Raw genomic sequence first — 18,631 nt, 5'->3', positions numbered from 1 at the left:
CTGCACATCTTCATCATTAAATGAGTGGCCGCTGGCTTGCAGGTGAGTGTAAACCGCAGAGTCCTGGCCAGAAGAGGTCGATCTTCTATGTTGGGCCATCCGTTTCGCCAGTGGCTGTTTAGTTTCCCCGATGTACAGTTCCCGGCAATCCTCCCGGCACCTAACAGCATACACTACGATACTCTGTTTGTGTCGAGGAATCACTTAAATACTGCACGAGACTAGAATGAATAAATAAAAAGCAAAAGTACTTGGACAAATAACTACTAAAATACAAGTAAGAAAATGTCTTTCTAACTGCTGCATTATTTCGATATACAGTGGTACCTTGTAACTCGACGTCCCCTGAACTCGAAATATTTGAAACTCGACTTTAATAACATGAACGAAGACATAAGTGACAGTGCAGCTTGTTTTTCTACTAAAGAGACCAAGAAAAAGCACAGTAGGTGATATTTAAATACAAAACATTCTTTATGATTAAGAAGTAGAGGTTAAAAGTTTACACACGCACAGACTTCTCACATCTCAGCACACAATCAAATGTGGGTAGAGTAAAAAAAGTAAGAACAATCACTTAAATACTGCACATGAGACTAGAATGAATAAATAAAAAGCAAAAGTACTTGGACAAATAACTAGTAAAATACAAGTAAGAAAATGTTTTTTCTAATTGCTGCATTATTTTGATATTTTGTACCTTGTACCTCGACGTCCCCTAAACTCGAAATATTTAAAACTCGACGCACTTTGGGGAGAAATTTGTTCCCTTAAACTCAACGTTCCTTTAAATTCGATGTGTTGAGCCATCTAAACAAATTTTTTTATTTCATTTCAAATTACAATGAACAGCCGCTTTGTTCAACGCTCGGCTTGAGCGGTGCGGTGAAATGTCATCAAAGTGTGAATATGAGACGAATAACATCAAATCCACTCTGTGTTTAGCTGAACTTTCCTTACTGTTTCACTTTTGAACTTGTGTTATAGCTCGGGGTTTTGAGAAATTATGATAATCAGCCTTTCCGGGGTCTAAAATGCTTATTGTAAAAGTGCAGGTTTCTTGTATTTGTATATGAATTTTAATATAAAAATTATGTGTTTCACAGTACCATGGAACACATTAATCTTAAAACTCAACGTCTTTTAAACTCAATGCCACTGCCAGAATGAATGAATGAATCCTTTATTGTCATTGCACATTGTACTTGTACACTTGCACATGAAATTGAAGTACAACCCCCACCCCCACCCCCCTTCTCGGTGCAAACAACAACAGCAAACAATAACAACAGCACTATATACAAATATACAAAAATAAATCAACACTCAAACAAAACAGAAGCTGAAACAGTAGCTATTGCACATGTCCCACTGCACATGTCCCATTGGCCCATTAAAAGTGAAATATGAAATTGCACTAGACCCGTTGAAATGACACATGATGTGTCACATGTTTGTGTTTAAAAGAGCTATGGCCCTGTTGTAAAAACTCAGTCTCTCAGTCAATTAATGTTCAGAACCAATTAATGTCGAGTTTCAAGGTACCACTGTAATTTCATATTTGATGAAAATGTGTGACAAAAATCGTACAAACTCATGTACTGGGGACACACTCATTGCTAATGGATTTTTTATTTATTTATTTATTTTTTTTGCATTTTTTCCAATTTTTCTTCCAATCTAGTAGTATCCAATTACCCGATTGCATTATGTTTCCTCTCTACTGATGTTGAACTCCACCCTGGTTAAGATAAGCCAAGAATAACACACACCCCCTGTGCATGACACATGTGCAGTAGCCGACTGCATCTTTTCACCTGCACGAGGCAAGTTCATATGCAAATCAGCTTTGTGTACGGAGAGCCACACCCTGATCAACGCATTATCCCTCGTTTCTGTGCAGGCACCATCAATCAGCCAGCAGAGGTCGTAATTGCATCAGTTATGAGGTCCCGTCCGGCACCCCCTTTAAACAACAGCTAATCGTTGTTCGTGTAGGTACCCAGCCTTCCGGATGGCAGAGCTGAGTTTCGAACCGCGAGTTTGAAATGTCAGCTCTGGTGTGTTGGCGTGTTTTGCTTTGCTGTGTACAGTTGCAATGAGAAATATTTAATCAAGGTTCTATGACTTACTGTATTTATTTGGATTTTAATGTCATGTTTTACACACTTTTGGTGACATTCATGACAGAAACAGGTAATTACTCGTTACACAAGATTCATCAGTTCGCAAGTTTAAACAATTTTGTATCTCCAATTCGCCTCAAGCTGTTTTAACAAGTTTACCTGAAAAACATCTAGTTTACTTGAAAAATGTCAATGTGCACTACTAATCAACCCCCAACCTCAGTACTTGTAAAACATCCTTTTGCCTTGTTAACTTTTTATAAGCAATTTCAGTAAGCGTAAGTGTTCACACACTTCTGACACCTTCTTTGTGGAATTTTCACCCATTCATCTCACACATCTCACTCTTGTACTGCACGATTCCTGTGCTGTGAAGGTTTTTCTGTGCTACTATGTTTGAGAAGTGTCTTCCGCAGTGCAAGTTATGCCTAGTTCACACTACACGATTTTTGCCCTGATTTTCGTTCGGCAACTGGTCAGCGCTAGATTTGCCGGCTCGGGAGCAACTCGGCGTTCACTCAGCGATCAAAACTCGGCTCTTAATCGCTACGTGTGAACTACCCAACAACTCGAGCGACCGGATCGAGATATCTAGCATGTCAGATATCTGAATGGGTGTTTCCCGACTGGCAATGAGTGCTATGTCGAACAGCCAATGAGAACGCAAGATACAGTGTGAGAAGAAATGCAGGGGAGGAGTGTAAAAGGCTGTACAGGGGCTTAATATAGTTTATATCATAATACACAGGTGTTACACACAAGTTTTACAGTATTTCTGACCTTATCGTTCTCTACAAAACACCAACGTTACTTTGCAAAAATATTTATTAACCTCCAACTCACTACACAACAACCCAAGCCAAATCGACTAAGATTCATTTATTTTTTCTCTTTGTTTTTACGTGCACAAACTTTGATCGCTCGCTACTTATGTATTTTTAGGACGTGGTATCATTAAACCTTTCGTCACATCTTGCGTTTGTTTTTATAACAAAACGATATTTGGGAGACCAGAGAATCTCGCCTGCGATTCCAGTTGGTGATAGATCGTGTAGTGTGAAACCCCCTATCACCGATCAGTCGTGTAGTGTGAAATACGCACCGACTGAAAGACTCCCGAGTGCAAAAGATTCAGTCGTGTAGTGTGAACTGTACAGCGACCTGACAAATCAGAAAGTCGTGTAGTGTGAACTTGGCATTAGTGGATCAAATGTTCTCTTTGTCTGCTGGTTCTGTGTAACTACTGCTACTGAGACTACCTCTTCTTTAAGTCTATGTGTATTACTTTGAAATTGTCTGGCATGCATCACCCTCTTGGTATTTTGCGACTTAAAAATTCCTGTCAAAGTTTAGGTCAGACTCTCGTGTATCAATAGCATTCTAACAATATTATCTTACATTTGGTCACTGCATCACCCTAAGGTTTCCACTGTGATGCCTGTTTTTTTAATCAAATCAACATTCAGAATCTTGACTACATTCCAGTAATGATTCTGTCCCCACTCAGCACTGATTTCAATGTTAAATGTGCTCTGTTTAATGTTCATTCTATTAATAACAAGGCAACGTTTATTGCAGATGTTATTTTGGAACATAACATTGACTTTCTGTGTTTGAAACTTGCCAACAAGCTAATGTTGCCAAACTCTGCCTGCCCACTATCAATATGTGGAAAACCACGCTTAACTGGCCAAGGTGGAGGACTTGCTGTGGTGCATCAATCTAAGTTTAGAGTTAGAACTTTTTCAGTTCCCAAGATTATGACATGATTCAAATGCATAGCTATGCTTATTTTTGCAGCCAGACCTTTATTGATTGTGCCTGTTTATTGTTCACCTAAAATATCCCCTGTCATTTATTTCTGAGCTTTCTGTGCTACCTCACTCAGTCTTACATACTCTGACTCGCTGCTGCTGGGTGATTTTAATATTCAAGTTGAATTCTGGTAATTGTCACTTGCCACCAATTGTTTTTAAATTGGCTTTAGTGTTTTGATATCACTAAGAATGTGGATTGACCTACACATAACAAGGGTCACATATTGGGCATTGTTTGTCCACTGACATCTGTCTCACTAATATACACGTCATTGATCTATTCATATCTGATCAATGGGCTGCTTTTATCTTCTTTTGTCATGTCACCACTCAGGATCATGCCAGTTCACTTTTAGAAATAAATTAAAAAAAAAATTCTGTCCTTATGGATGTGGTCCCCAGGACACTGTACCCCCCCCCCCCCCCCCCCCCCACTGACATCATCAGGCAACGCATATCAATATATAGGCTATACTTAACCATCACACAGTCTACCTCCCTTAATAAAGATGAACTGTTTAGCTAATTGTTTAGTCAGGTGTCTATTCTTGGTTAAGTGGTCTCTTCCTCAACCCAGATTAGAATTTGGGAATCATTTTTGACTCCACTCTGTCTTTTGAACTCATTTTGAAACATTCAGCTGCAAGTGTTTTAAACCATACTAGATCCTTGGAGCACATCAGTCCAACTTAAAGCCAGAATGGAGATATACATCAATCAGCCATAACATTAAAACCACCTCCTTGTTTCTACACACACTGTTTATTTTATCAGCTCCACTTACCATATAGAAGCACTTTGTAGTTCTACAATTACTGACTGTAGTCCATCTGTTTCTCTGCATGCTTTGTTAGCCCCCTTTCATGCTGTTCTTCAATGGTCAGTGCTCCCAGGACCACTACAGAGTAGGTAGTATTTGGGTGGTGGCACATTCTCAGCACGGCAGTAACACTGACATGGTGGTGGTGTGTTAGTGTGTGTTGTGAAAAAAAAATATTATGAAGTGACTTATTCAAGTTGTTGACAGTATGTGAGGAAAAGAGTTTAAGAGGGATAGAAGAATGAATGCTTGCGACACTCAGTAAAACATGGTGAAGGGTCTGTCCTGCTTTGGCGCTGCATTTCTGCCAGTGGTGTTGGCGATAATGTACCTATTGATGGGATCATGAATCCTGAAAATTACAGACAGGTTTTAATTTATCATGCCATTTCTTTCTGTAAAGCACCCAATTGGGAATGGTTTTATTTTTCAGTATGATAACGATTCTAAGCACACTTCTAATACAGTGAAATTATATTTGAGAAAAACAGCTAATAAAACACTGACAGTCATGGACTGGCCTCCACAGAGCCAAGACTTGAATATTATGGAGGGAGTATGGGATCACCTGAACAGAGGAAAAAAATAAAAGATAACTTAAACCTAAAGAAGACCCTTGAGAAGTGCTAAGAAATCTGATATAAAATACCAGAAAATTACCTCAGAAAACCACAGGACAGTTTCCCCCAATGAGTTAAAGATGTGCTTAGGGCCAAGGGAGGTCACACTAAATTCTCACTTTTGCCTGTAGAAGCCTTTTTATTCTGATGTTTTTTTATTTTATTTTGTGTACATATTTCCAGTGTTTTCTATTTCTATTTTAATAATCTTAATGAATAACTTCAATCTATTTTGTAAATACACCAATCAGGCTTGTTTCTACACGCACTGTCCGTTTTATCAGCTCCACTTACCATATAGAAGCACTTTGTAGTTCTACAATTACTGACTGTAGTCAATCTGTTTCTCTACATACTTTTTAGCCTGCTTTTATGCTGTTCTTCAATGGTCAGGACCCCCCCAGGACCACTACAGAGTAGGTATTATTTGGGTGGTGGATCATTCTCAGCACTGCAGTGACACTGACATATGGTGGTGGTGTGTTAGTATGCTGGTGCTGGTATGAGTGGATAAGACACAGCAGTGTTGATGGAGTTTTTAAACACCTCACTGTCACTGCTGGACTGAAAATAGTCCACCAACCAAAAACATCCTGCCAACAGCACCCCGTGGGCAGCGTCCTGTGACCACCGATGAAGGTCTAGAAGATGACCAACTGAAACAGCAGCAATATATGAGCGATCGTCTCTGACTTTACATCTAAAAGGTGGATCAACTAGGTAGGAGTGTCTGATAGAGTGGACAGTGAGTGTACCCGGTATTTAAAAATGCTGTGTCTTAACACACAACCACCATGTCATTGTCACTGCAGTGCTGAGAATGATCCACCACCTAAATAATACCTGCTCTGTCGTGGTCCTGTGGGGGTCCTGACCATTGAAGAACAGGGTGAAAGCAGGCAAAAAAGATATGTAGAGAAACAGATGAACTACAGTCAATAATTGTAGAACTATAAAGTGCTTCTATATGGTAAGAGGAGCTGATAAAATGGACAGTGTGTGTAGAAACCAGGAGGTGGTTGTAATGTTATGGCTGATCGGTGTATGTTACATATTTAGAGTTTGATGCCTGCAATTCACTCCACTTAAAAAGATCTGCCAGGACCTTAGAGAGCAATTAGGATCTCCAAGATGGGCTGGGGCCAGACCATGGGGAGGGGGGGGTGCTTTAAATGTAAAGAACAGAATTTTGTATTTGATACTTGACGTTACTGGAAGCCAATGAAGCTCATTAACAATAAGGGTGATGTGGGTCGATTTTTTTATTGAGTGAGCACTCTAGCTTTACAGTATTGAATGTATTGCAGTTTTTTAGGAGGAAGACACGAATATAGAGAGTTACAGTAATCAATACAAGAGAAAATGAAAGCATGAACCAGTGTTTTGGCATCACTAGTGGAGAGTAGAGGTTGTAGCCGTGCGATGTTGCAGAGATAAAAGAATGTAGATTTAGTTAGTGAACTGATCTGGGATTAAAAGGAGAGAGAGGAGTCGAACAGTACTCCAAGGTTCCTAACAGTTGATGAAGGCTTTCTCAGGACGTTGTCGATGTCAGTGGCAAATTTAGGCATTTTGTTAATTATATTCTTGGACCCAACTAACAGAAATTACACCTTGTTTTCGTTTTTGGGAAGTTTTCAGTTCAGGCAGATTCAAAGGTGAGCCTCAAATCAGCTTTCTTGTCTCTTGTATGTGTAAAAAGATATCTTTGCTTTCTGTTCAAATAAAGCATAAAAATTTGAACGACCTTTTAATTGGCAGGTTATTGGTTAATGATTATTCACTAACATCTGCAAAAACCTATTTGCGAATTGTGTCATTTATTAGTCATTCACTAAAACAGTCTCTTATTTATTAACTTCACATCACAAGATCAGAACAGCATTTTTTTTCTTCCTGACACTTATGTGTAAATTTTGCACTCAGTCTCAGCTGAGTTTTTAGTTACTCTTGTCATACCACACACAGTATCACATAGTTTAACTTTTGAAGATCTTTGCATGCCTGTTTGATGGTAGAAGAAAGCAAAAGTGTTTATTATGAGGGTTCAGCATACTGGAAATCAAAGACATCTTAGAGACCAAGTCATCTGTGTTCAACTGTCTTTAAGAGGAAACTTGAAGTGCGAAACTACTGTCAAAAGCCTACATGCTATATTAAAACTTACAGATTAAAAACTTTACGTTTCTCAAGATAGCTCAGTGGTTAAGGTACTGGATTAGTAAACAGAAGGTTGCCGGTTCAAGCCCCGCCACCACCAAGTTGCCACTGTTGGGTCCCTGAGCAAGGCCCTTAACCCTCAATTGCTCATCGTGTTCTGCTCATTGTGTAAGTCGCTTTGGATAAAAGCGTCTGCTAAATGCTGAAAATGTAAATGTAAGTATAACATCCACACCATCAGAGCGTCGTGTTTACTTTACTCATGTTTACTGACTTTACTTCGTTTCAACCACCACAGGCTTTTATGAAGATTTAGGCAAACACACACATACATACACACACACACACACACCAGATCTACCTCATCTAGAGACACAATCCTGACAGATTTTTATCCCCCTACAAACACCACAAAACCTCCCAACAAAATATTAAAGCTTTATGATTTAAAGCTTTGTGTGAGTTGTAGCTGAAACTTTGAGTTTTGAAAGTTGCACAAATTACAGGCTTATGTTCATGTATTTTTGTTTATTATTATTTATGACTTGATGACCTGATGTTTCAGGTTGCCTGTTTACATTTTTAAAGTAAATTGATTTATTTTTGATTTATTTATTTTTGCATTTAAAAAATGTTAAACTGTCCTGTATGCAAGGAATACAAATGTAGAGTTTGGTTTAAGAAACATGTCTTATTTAATCTAATATGTATTTGTTTTTGCTCTTTGTTAAAGCAAAAGTATTTCTTATCCGATTACTCGATTAATCGCTGGAATAATCGATAGTTGCAGCCCTAGATGTGGTTGTGCCAAGTGTTCATAGCCATATTGTCCACCATGTTTTTCAGTTATTGCAAACCTTACTCCGTCCACCAAAGCACCTGTTTGTGTCTCATTTCATTCTAGGCAGTTTTGTACAGATTGATGGCCAGAGAGGAGTGTACTACTCGGAGAGCTGGAAGCCCAATGGAAGCACCCTGTATATGCCTGTGTGTGGCACTGTGCTGGCCAACCTGCAAAAATATGAGCAAATCACTTTTGAGCAAAGCTGCTTCTGCATAGGAGATGAAACAGGCAGATTCCAGCAAAGAGTTCAAGGTAAAGTACCAGCATCTGGCAATACAAAAACTTCTCACTGCAGTCCATATGTTTATTGCAATGGGCATAATATTACAAAGCCATGCTTTTCAAAAGGGACAGTGTTTTGGGTTCAGATGGTTTTTCAGGGAGATTCACTTGAAAGAGGCACCGAATATTCTGTTGTAACTCCCGTTAGAATGAAGCAATATATGCCGCATACCTTGACATACACTGATCAGCCATAACATTAAAACCATTTCCTTGTTTCTACACTCTCGATTTTATCAGCTCCACTTAACATATAAGAGCACTTGGTAGTTCTACAATCACTGACTGTAGTCATCTGTTTCTCTGCATGCTTTGTTAGCCCCCTTTCATGCTGTTCTTCAATGGTCAGGACTAGGGCTGCACGATATATCGTTTCAGCATCGTCATCGCGATGTGTGCATGCGCAATAGTCACATCGCAGGACGTGCAATGTCACTTAATGCAAATTAAATCAAATACGTCATGCTACAACTTTTTTGCTGCTTGACACAAAACGAGAATTCACACCGTTCTCCTTTTCCATGACATAATCTACCAGTGTGTTCGAAAACCTAGTGACCTGCCTTGCTGTCTTACTACCTACATATGCAGCTGCCTCAGTAGAGAGGATTCTAATAAGTCATTGACTTATAAGGCAGGTTATTCGAACGCGCTACTTTAGCATTTAGCATCTTGCCATTAAAACCAATAGAATGAGGTGGGACAGCGCTAACATGTCAATATAACATCTCGATTCATGTACAGAAAACTGTTACATTTGCTGACAAGCCCAAACTTGCAAATAAAAACACTCGTTAAAAATCAATAATTATTTATTTACATTTGAAAATAACTTCTGGGATTGCCTTCATCACTAAGGACGCTTCCGATTCTCACTCGTTCTTGAGTCAAAATAACATTGAAATATTAAGATGCCTCAGTAGTGAGTTTAGTAAGGCATCTCGGATTTCGAACAGGTTTATAGCTGCTCTTTTGTTTGTATAGTTTTTTTTAAATAATGTTTACTCCTTGAAGAGGTTTTGATTGTGAAATAAAATATTAAATGACCCATTTTGTCAATCTTGTTAATTTCCTCATGTGATATTGAAGCTTTCTTAGTTTAATGCTCAGTTTCAACCGAGTACAAAGATGTAGCTTGTCATAATCTTTTGTATCTCTTGTAGGCACCACCCTTTTTTTACAGATGAGCCCCTTATTTAGAGTAAGATACATGCATTATTAATATTATTAATAATGTGGTGAAAATTCCTGCATTTTTTTAAATCGCAATATATATCGCAGGAAGAAAAAATCGCAATGTCAGTTTTTTCCAATATCGTGCAGCCCTAGTCAGGACTCCCCCATGACCACAACAGAGTAGCTATTATTTGGGTGGTGGGTCATTCTCAGCACTGCAGTGACACTGACATGGTGGTGGTGTGTTAGTGTGTTGTGCTGGTATGAGTGGATAAGACACAGCAATGCTGATGGAGTTTTTAAACATCTCACTGTCACTGCTGGACTGAGAAAAGTCCACCAACCAAAAACATCCAGCCAACAGCGCCCCGTGGGCAGCGTCCTGTGACCACTGATGAAGGTCTAGAAGATGACCAACTCGAGCAGCAGCAATAGATGAGCGATCGTCTCTGACTTTAACATCTACAAGGTGAACCAACTAGGTAGGAGTGTCTAATAAAGTGGACAGTGAGTGGACACGGTATTTAAAAACTCCAGCAGCGCTGCTGTGTCTGATCCACTCATACCAGCACAACACACACTAACACACCACCACCATGTCAGTGTCACTGCAGTGCTGAGAATGATCCACCACCCAAATAATACCTGCTCTGTGGTGGTCCTGGTAGAGTCCTGACCATTGAAGAACAGCATGAAAGGGGACTAACAAAGCATGTAGAGAAACAGATGGACTACATCTACCTCATCGCGCCGACACAGGGCCATCCTGGCTTGTTTGAAGCTCCATATACTGAGTAGCACATTAGTTAGTCTTAGCAAGAGTTATTACAGAATATTTGGGGCTTCTTTCAAGTGAATCTCCCTGTTCTTGTATTTATTATTAATAAATGTGCAGAGTTTAACATGCAGACAGACTCAGAGTCAAAAGCAGTGTCCATTTGTGATTTTACTGCATAAAAGTTCCATCGTTCATCATTTAAATACGAATGCATAAAGTATCCCTGTGATGTTAGAACAGCAAAGCACTCCTGCACCCTAAAATGCTGAGAGATTTGTAGTTCCACTTTTAATTCAAGATGAGCACCAGCTGTAAATGAATTTAAATGACATTTTAATGGACAGTATTAATTGAACAATGACTGGTTGGTTATTGGTTAATCAGTTAACAGTCAACATCCTTACTTTTAACACATTTGTTAAAAGTAGGGATGAAAAGATATAAGTTTGGTGTGGGGGGAACGGACCTCAGTCCCATTTATCATCAGTTTTTTGGTTGTTTTTAATCATTAATTCTGTTTAATATGAAATTATATTTGAATACTATTTGTGTAACAAAAATAGTTAAATGTCCATTATACAGTATGTATTTATCCACTTAGGTGTAAAAAGTTAGATATTTATCAGTCATTTATCAGTACTTTTATCAAAAATACTGTGGTGTAAAATGTGATAGATAGATAGATAGATAGATAGATAGATAGATAGATAGATAGATAGATAGATAGATAGATAGATACTTTATTGATCCCAAAGGAAATTAGAGATAGCCCTTTTCTGACTGTAAAATGTTATTTAAAAAATTACTTTGAAAAAGTAATTGCCACCTTGGTCACTCAACTGGCTAGCTCATAAATCACCCCTTGAAAAGAACTGCAAATGTTTTTCTAGCCTCAACCAGGGTCAGTCAACATGATTGCACAATAGGTAGGAGATGAAGCAAAAATAAAATTTAAAGGACAGAGCTTAAATGGAAACCACTGCTGATGACTGCTGGGACATCAGAGCTCCTCTAACATTTGGGGGTAAAAAACCACTGCATGACCTTTAGAAATAATGTTTAGTGTTGCTGTGCGGCATCCACTCTACTAGCAAGGTTAAATTTTATTAAAGGGTTTTGTTTGTGTTCACACAGGGCATGCTCTGCACTGCTGGAGGTACTGCAATCAGGACAAGAAGCTTTTCATTGCACTGTCTTACTTCTTCACAAACTTTGAAGTAAGTAGATTATTTAAAGAGTAAGTTAATTGTGTTTATGCTGGGTTTTTATTTTGTTTCTCACAAAAATAAGACCTTATCTACTTACAATATCACTGTAAGCCTCTCTAAAGTGTTTTTACAGTTAACTTGTGCAGTCATACTGCTTCTAAAGTATGAATTTGTGAGTAATATTCTTAAAAATGGTGACAGGTTGTCACATTGCGATTACTTTGAACATTGAAAGAACCTAAAAAAAAGCCAAATCACTAAATTCTAGCCAAAGTGGGAAAATGCAAGGTGCAGTGAAGCAACATGACTTTTGCTCTGTGGTAGGATATGATTGAAGAAAAAAAACATAAGACTCTTGACTCCTTAAACATGAGTGAGCTAGTGAAAGACATGTACAAAGATTTATTTAAACAGTTGACATCCGTCAACTGATCCAACTCCAATTGCTTCATGCTTGTGGGAACCCAGGATTAAATAGGTCCCCAGCATTCCCTTACTGATTGTAAGGTGTGACCTCTGTCTGTATAAAGAGATCCTTATGCTTTAATGAATGTGCCATTTCTACAACACAGTGCTTTGGCTCCAGATTGGTGAGGCCTGCTCCAACCAGTTGGCTGGCCAAGACTTGCCCTGGGTTGTATCTCTATTGAGATTCCCACAAGGCGTTAGCTCAGGATCAGTCAGGCAATAATTCCATCTGTTGTTTAAGTATATTACCCCCAGTCAAGTCAAATTTATTTGTATAGTGCTTTTTATAATAGACATTGTCTTAAAGCAAGTTTACAGAATTCAGGACAAAAAAGCAAGCCAAGGGTAAAAATGGCAAGGAAAAATCTACCTTTAAATTACAAGAAAGAAACATTGAGAGGAATCAGACTCAACAGGGACCCATCTTCTTTGAATGGCCTAGAATTAGAATAGTAAACAATCCATGCATATAAAATAAAAGTGTTTTTAACAAAAGCTATAAGAAGTGAAAGCATCAAGAATTTGAGTTCTTCATTATTTAGACCAGTCTGTGGTAAGGTCTAATGGTGAGTTCTACACATTGTAAGTGCCGACACGGCAGATTTTCATCATATGCAGCAAGAGGTTCAAATCAGTACCACCTCATAGTTGGCATGGCAGGCTCAAACTTGCCGGCTTCAGCCTCAGGTGGGTAAAAAAGGTTCAAGTCAGTACCACCTCAGGGTAAAAAAACAGAAGCTGTAGTTAAAATGTGATATTAAAAAATATTATTAGTAAGATGTCAATTGTGCAGTGAATAGCATGAGACTCCACCATCAACACCACCAATAACAAACCTGAGTTATTGCACAAGAGCCAAATGACAACAACCCAACATTCCTTATCACAACAGACCTCTATGACCTAGAACCCCCAAGCTCTCTCCTTTGTATATAGTCGGGATGGGCAGTCCCAGTTCGAAGATGAACCAACAAATCACTACATGGAATAGTGACAAAACATAAGAGCACCAAGGTGCCCAGGTGGCGCACCGGTATATTCCGCTAGCACACCAGCACTGATGGTCAGCTGGGTGCCATCTAGTGGGCATAATTGGCAGTGCCTGCAGCAGACAAAATTGACCTCTGAGTCTGCTGTGTGAGAAAAGACTGGACTTAGTGGGTGGGGTCATCAAACGCTGTGTAAGGATCCTGGTTAGCAGAAGTGGAGCAGCCATATGTGCAACTGGGTGAAAAAAGAAGGGGTTGAAGAACTGCACACGTGTTCAAGGGGGCATGGAGCAGGCAAATATACCCTCTTTGAATACAATTGGGATCACCAGCCCCGGAAGACTAATTGGCTACGCTAAATTGGGAGAAAATGGGAGAAAATACATAAATAAATAGAAAAAAAAACATAAGAGCACCAGACCCCAGAGCCCATGGATTGAAGCCACACATTCCTGGTGTGTTTTCTGAAATAAATAAATAAATGGATGGATGGATGGATGGATGGATGGAAAGATACTTTATTGATCCTTTGCATGAATCATGTATGAATCATGAACAGAGGTAGAAAGAATATTCCAAAGTGAGGCTATGTAGGAGAATGCTCTTCTCCTTGCTGTGATTTGTTTAACTTCTATGAACTATAAGTAACCCTGCACTTTGAAATGAAGTAAACATGCTGGGTAGTAGTGCTCAGTAAGTTTACTTAAATACTGTGTAGCTTAGCAGAAGTATACATAGATCTGTACATGCAAGTGACAGGAGAGGGTCTTCATCAAGCACCCAACAACAGAAAACTTAACCAGACTCTTAAGATCACCCGAGCCCAGGCATAGAGGATGATTAGTGCAACCAGCAAAAATGGATGGGCCTTTTCAACAGACTACCACCTAACACACTAGCTATAAAAGTCTGGAAGAAGGGCAAAGAAGACATTACACAAATCCAGTACATTAAACAACAGGGCAGGCTTGCCACCAGTGGAGCAGACATTGCAAGCCGAATTTCAAGCTATCCAAAAGAGTCCAACTTCTTCTTGATAACTCAGAACTGTACAATTAATTCTCTTAAGTTTCACTAAACAAGTTATATGACACTGCAACTGGGTCAGATAAAATTCATTACCAGTTTCTAATGCATCTGTCGCAGGACTTCATGTCCCTGCTTACAAAAATTTGTAATCTAATCTGGGAAATGGGGTGGATTCCACCTCTGTGGAGCGATCATCCCTTTACCTAAGCCAGGGAAACTTCACAGCAATTTTAACAATTACAGACCCATTGCACTAACAAACTGCCTTTGTAAAGCCCATGAAAGTATAATTACAATCACCTCATGGTGCAATTAGAGACCAACAGAGTGCTAATAAAACACAAAACAGGTTCCACAAAGGAAGAAGCACAACCAACCACCTGATAGAAATTATTCTAAACGATTTTCCCCAGAAAGAGCATGATGTGGTCTTCTTTCATCATGGTAAGGTGTATAAAAACCCTTTTTAGGTTTTTTAAGGTTAGGATTAACAAAGCTTTTTCAAGTAAGCAAACTCAGGAGATTGGAGTTTCACAAGGGAGTATCCTCTCAGTACCTTTTAAGGATCAGCAGTGTCACCAACACAGTTCTGCCAAATACATTCTGCAGTTTGTAAATAATAAACTTATGACTCCACCAACAGATGGCAAGCCCGCAATGATTTCTTATGTAATGAAAAGGAATGGAATGTGATACACACATCACAACCAAACTGCACAAAGCCAACACTTGAAAATTGATTGGGCCAGATCATATGTACTAAATGCTGCATTGGGCATACACGAGTAAAGCCCTTATTTATGATAAGTTGGAAGGTGCCAAGAAGTGTGAATCATGCCAAAACCCACTCACAGTCAAACACCTACTGAGTGCACTGTCTACAGCCACAAGAAGCAACTAACCACAACATCACCCATTAATGAATTATTCAGACACACTAAAGCAGAGTTAGTACTCAAATTCCTGTCATTAGCAAAGTGATAAGATGATCTGCCTACAAGCAGTTATGGCATTAAAGTTCCACTAAGTAAGTAACTAAACGCTTCATACATTTCCCTGACTCAGGTATGATCACTCAATACATCATAATTTTTGTTTATTAGCAGGCAAAGACATGACCAGGAAAACATATTTCATAATGGGAACAAATCATTTTAAGTAGAATAATATTTGTTATGAGATGCAGAGGCTTAAAAAGCTGTCTTCTGCATGCCAAAACATGCAAGAAAAAAATTTAAGAGCAAACAGACACTGAGTCTACTAAATGCAGCACACTACTTTCTTAATACTGTAGTATGACATAATTGAAATGACATCATTTGTATTTTACTGCTCATACATAAGTTTTACTAGAGTAGTATATGATTTATTAAACAGCTACAGTAGTAGCAAATAAAAATTTGGTCTTTTTGTGTTTGGTGCAACACAAAATGTATACAACAGTAAAATATTATTTTCTGTATTGTATTCATTTATATACTAAAATTAATATTTATAAAAATATTAATATATTTAAAATGTTTTATATATTTTAGTTGGTGTGTTCTAGTATTACTGTAATGCAGCACTGTTGGGATTTCTAAACACCTTGGGAGGAGACTAATACTTCAACCAAAAATTCAAATCCTACAGCATTCTGTGATGAGTAATAAAAGACTACAGAAAGATAAACGCATATTGTGCATTAAAAAATTCTCACTGTACACCCAAGTGTTTTGGTTAACTGACAACAGAACTTGTTTCTCCAAAACAACTGCACTATGGGTAATGTGAGGCTTGATGGGTGGCACTGGTTGCAATCTTCTGTGATTATGTGTGCTTTGTTCACTGGAAATGAGGACAACCTTAACATCATGGGCACTGAGCATTAAAATGGACTTGTCCCATATTTGCAGTCTTCACTTTGTGGACTTTTACAAGATCCACTGATGTCAACATTAAAATGATTTCAAAGGTCACAAAGGTGTTAAGACCAGGCTTTGCACAGGAGACTTGGAAAGGGTCTTTCCAAGCTATTTGCAAAATGTTTAGAAGTGTATAATTTTATTTTTAGCAAAGGGTATGAATAAAAAACTAAAATCAATTGAAATCAGTTGTTCAACCATATATTGTACAACTCCAATTAGAATAAGTTGAGGAGTAAAGAAAATGCAAATGAAAATAATAATAATACATTGACCTTTATTTAAGTGCAAACGGTATGAACACAAGATATGTTTTGTCTGGTCAACCTAATTTCATTTGTTAATATACATCTAATTCTACATTTCAGGCCTGCAACACATTCCAAAAAAAAAGTTGGGACGGTAAAGCATTTACCGCTTACCACTTTTCACCACACTTAAAATATGTTTTGGCACTGAGGTTACCAAGCAATGAAGTGTTTCTGGTGTTATTTTGTCCCATTTTTCCTGTGTCTTAGGTGTGCATTAGTACAGGATTGTTGTTGTAGCATTTTTTACTTGTTTAATTTTCAATTTTTAACTAAACTTCTCCACACATTCTCTGTTGGGGACAGGTCAGGACTGGAGGCAGGTCAGTCCACTACCTGTACCCACCCCTGCACAATACACATCTACACTGTGGTGGTTCATCCCAGATGCCTCTGAGCCCAGATAACTTGACTCCATTTGTGGACATGATTAAAATAGTTTTAAGTGACATCTATGAATCTGTATTGTAGTGCTTGATGAATGACAGTTCTTGATGCAGTGCCATCATAGGGATCGGAGATCACAGGTGTTCAGCTTAGGCTTGCGTCCCTACCCTGTACACACTAAAACTTTCCAGATTCCTTAAATTGTTTACTGCAAGGGAAGAAATATGTTCATCCCTTCCAATCATTCCTTGAGGAACATTCACAGGAGATTCTCTGTCTGTCTTTGCTTCTCAAAGACTGTTGTAACAAATGAAATGAAGACCAGACAAAATTTGCATTTTCCACACTGTCCCAACTTTTTCTGATTAGATGTTGTATAAATGCATTGTATAATATATGATATAAGTATGTATTGGACTTTGCTAAATTTTTACTTGTGTTTCTTTGTTCCTGTAGGTCTTTCAGGAAATGTTGTACTCCCTTGAGTGTCTGTGAGTTGCTTGGTGCACTTTATAGCCTGACACAGCAAGTCAGCCCAAATCTCTGGATAGATGCAGCCCAGCACATTAGTATTAATATGAGAACACACACTTTTGCTACTGGTTTCTTTTCTATTAATACAGTCATTGGCAAAACTTTTGACTTTCTGGTCAAAATCCTTGTGATAAATTTTTGAGGAAAAATTAGCCATCAGGCTCTGCTTCTGACCAGCCAGTGGCTGATTCATACATAGAACCACAACCCTCTTGGAGAAGCACACAGACGAACGTGAATTATTCTTCCACCACTCATGATGATCCTTTTTTTTATGCATTTTTCTCCCCATTTTCCTCCCGATTTAGCGCACTCAATTTGTCTTCCGCTGCTGGTCCCCACCCTTCAGATACAGTGGCCAATTAGTATTTGCTGCAGGCACTGCCAATTATGCCCACCAGATGGAGCCCAGCCAACCTGGGGCAACGCAGAGTTTCGAACCGAGGAGTTCAGAATCTTGGCGCTGGTGTGCTAGCGGAATATCGCGCTGCACCACCTGGATGCCTGTGATGGCTCCTTGATCATACAGCAGTAGTCTTTGTTGATTTGATACGCCACCCGGCCTTTTCTCTATAAGACGTTGTCAATTTTGCCTGTAGAGCATCTGACTAGACTTAAACCTGGCTTTCCCTGGTGGTGGACTACTGTAATAGACCACTGCACCACCCAGGCTAAATAACAATTTAAATATTCATTTTGCCATACCGTTTGCAATTGCCACATGTAGTTGACTCGTTTTTATGTATTTAATTTACTACTAAAAGATCATTAAAGCATATTCGAGCAGGGCTGTCCCAAATTTTGCATAAGACTGTACATGTTGTTCTTTACTGTAGCTTAGGTTCAAAAGCTTTTTTTACTGTATTTGTTATTGTTTTGTATTTTTATATACACCCTGTAAATGTAAATGTTTTAGAATGTTGATTTTATCATTGCTGTTCAGATTTGTATTCCAGTTTATTTCTACACCGATCAGCCATAACATTAAAACCACTTCCTGGTTTCTACACTCACTGTCCATTTTATTAGCTCCACTTACCATATAGAAGCACTTTGAAGTTCTACAATTACTGACTGTAGTCCATCTATTTCTCTACATACCTTTTTTTAGCCTACTTTCACCCTGCTCTTGTCAGTGTCACTGCAGCCTAAATAATACCTACTCTATAGTGGTCCTGGTA

The 18,631-nt window shown here is 38.6% G+C and overlaps 1 protein-coding gene across 1 annotated transcript; it reads left to right on the top strand.

The window, feature by feature from the left end:
* Positions 1 to 374: 374 nt before the first annotated feature.
* On the top strand, positions 375 to 18,411 carry si:dkey-109l4.3 (uncharacterized protein LOC559137 homolog). The gene is made up of 4 exons (XM_062999871.1): positions 375 to 445; positions 8,448 to 8,639; positions 11,758 to 11,840; positions 17,373 to 18,411. Exons 1-4 carry the CDS (start codon positions 382 to 384, stop codon positions 17,409 to 17,411), a joined length of 378 nt encoding a protein of 125 aa, XP_062855941.1. The 5' UTR covers positions 375 to 381; the 3' UTR covers positions 17,412 to 18,411.
* The last annotated feature ends 220 nt before the right edge of the window (positions 18,412 to 18,631 follow it).

The sequence above is a fragment of the Trichomycterus rosablanca genome, chromosome 8 (assembly GCF_030014385.1).
Source record: "Trichomycterus rosablanca isolate fTriRos1 chromosome 8, fTriRos1.hap1, whole genome shotgun sequence".
Lineage (NCBI taxonomy): Eukaryota > Metazoa > Chordata > Actinopteri > Siluriformes > Trichomycteridae > Trichomycterus > Trichomycterus rosablanca.
Note: the sequence above shows the minus strand (reverse complement) of the source record. Positions and strands in the feature narration are given on the sequence as shown.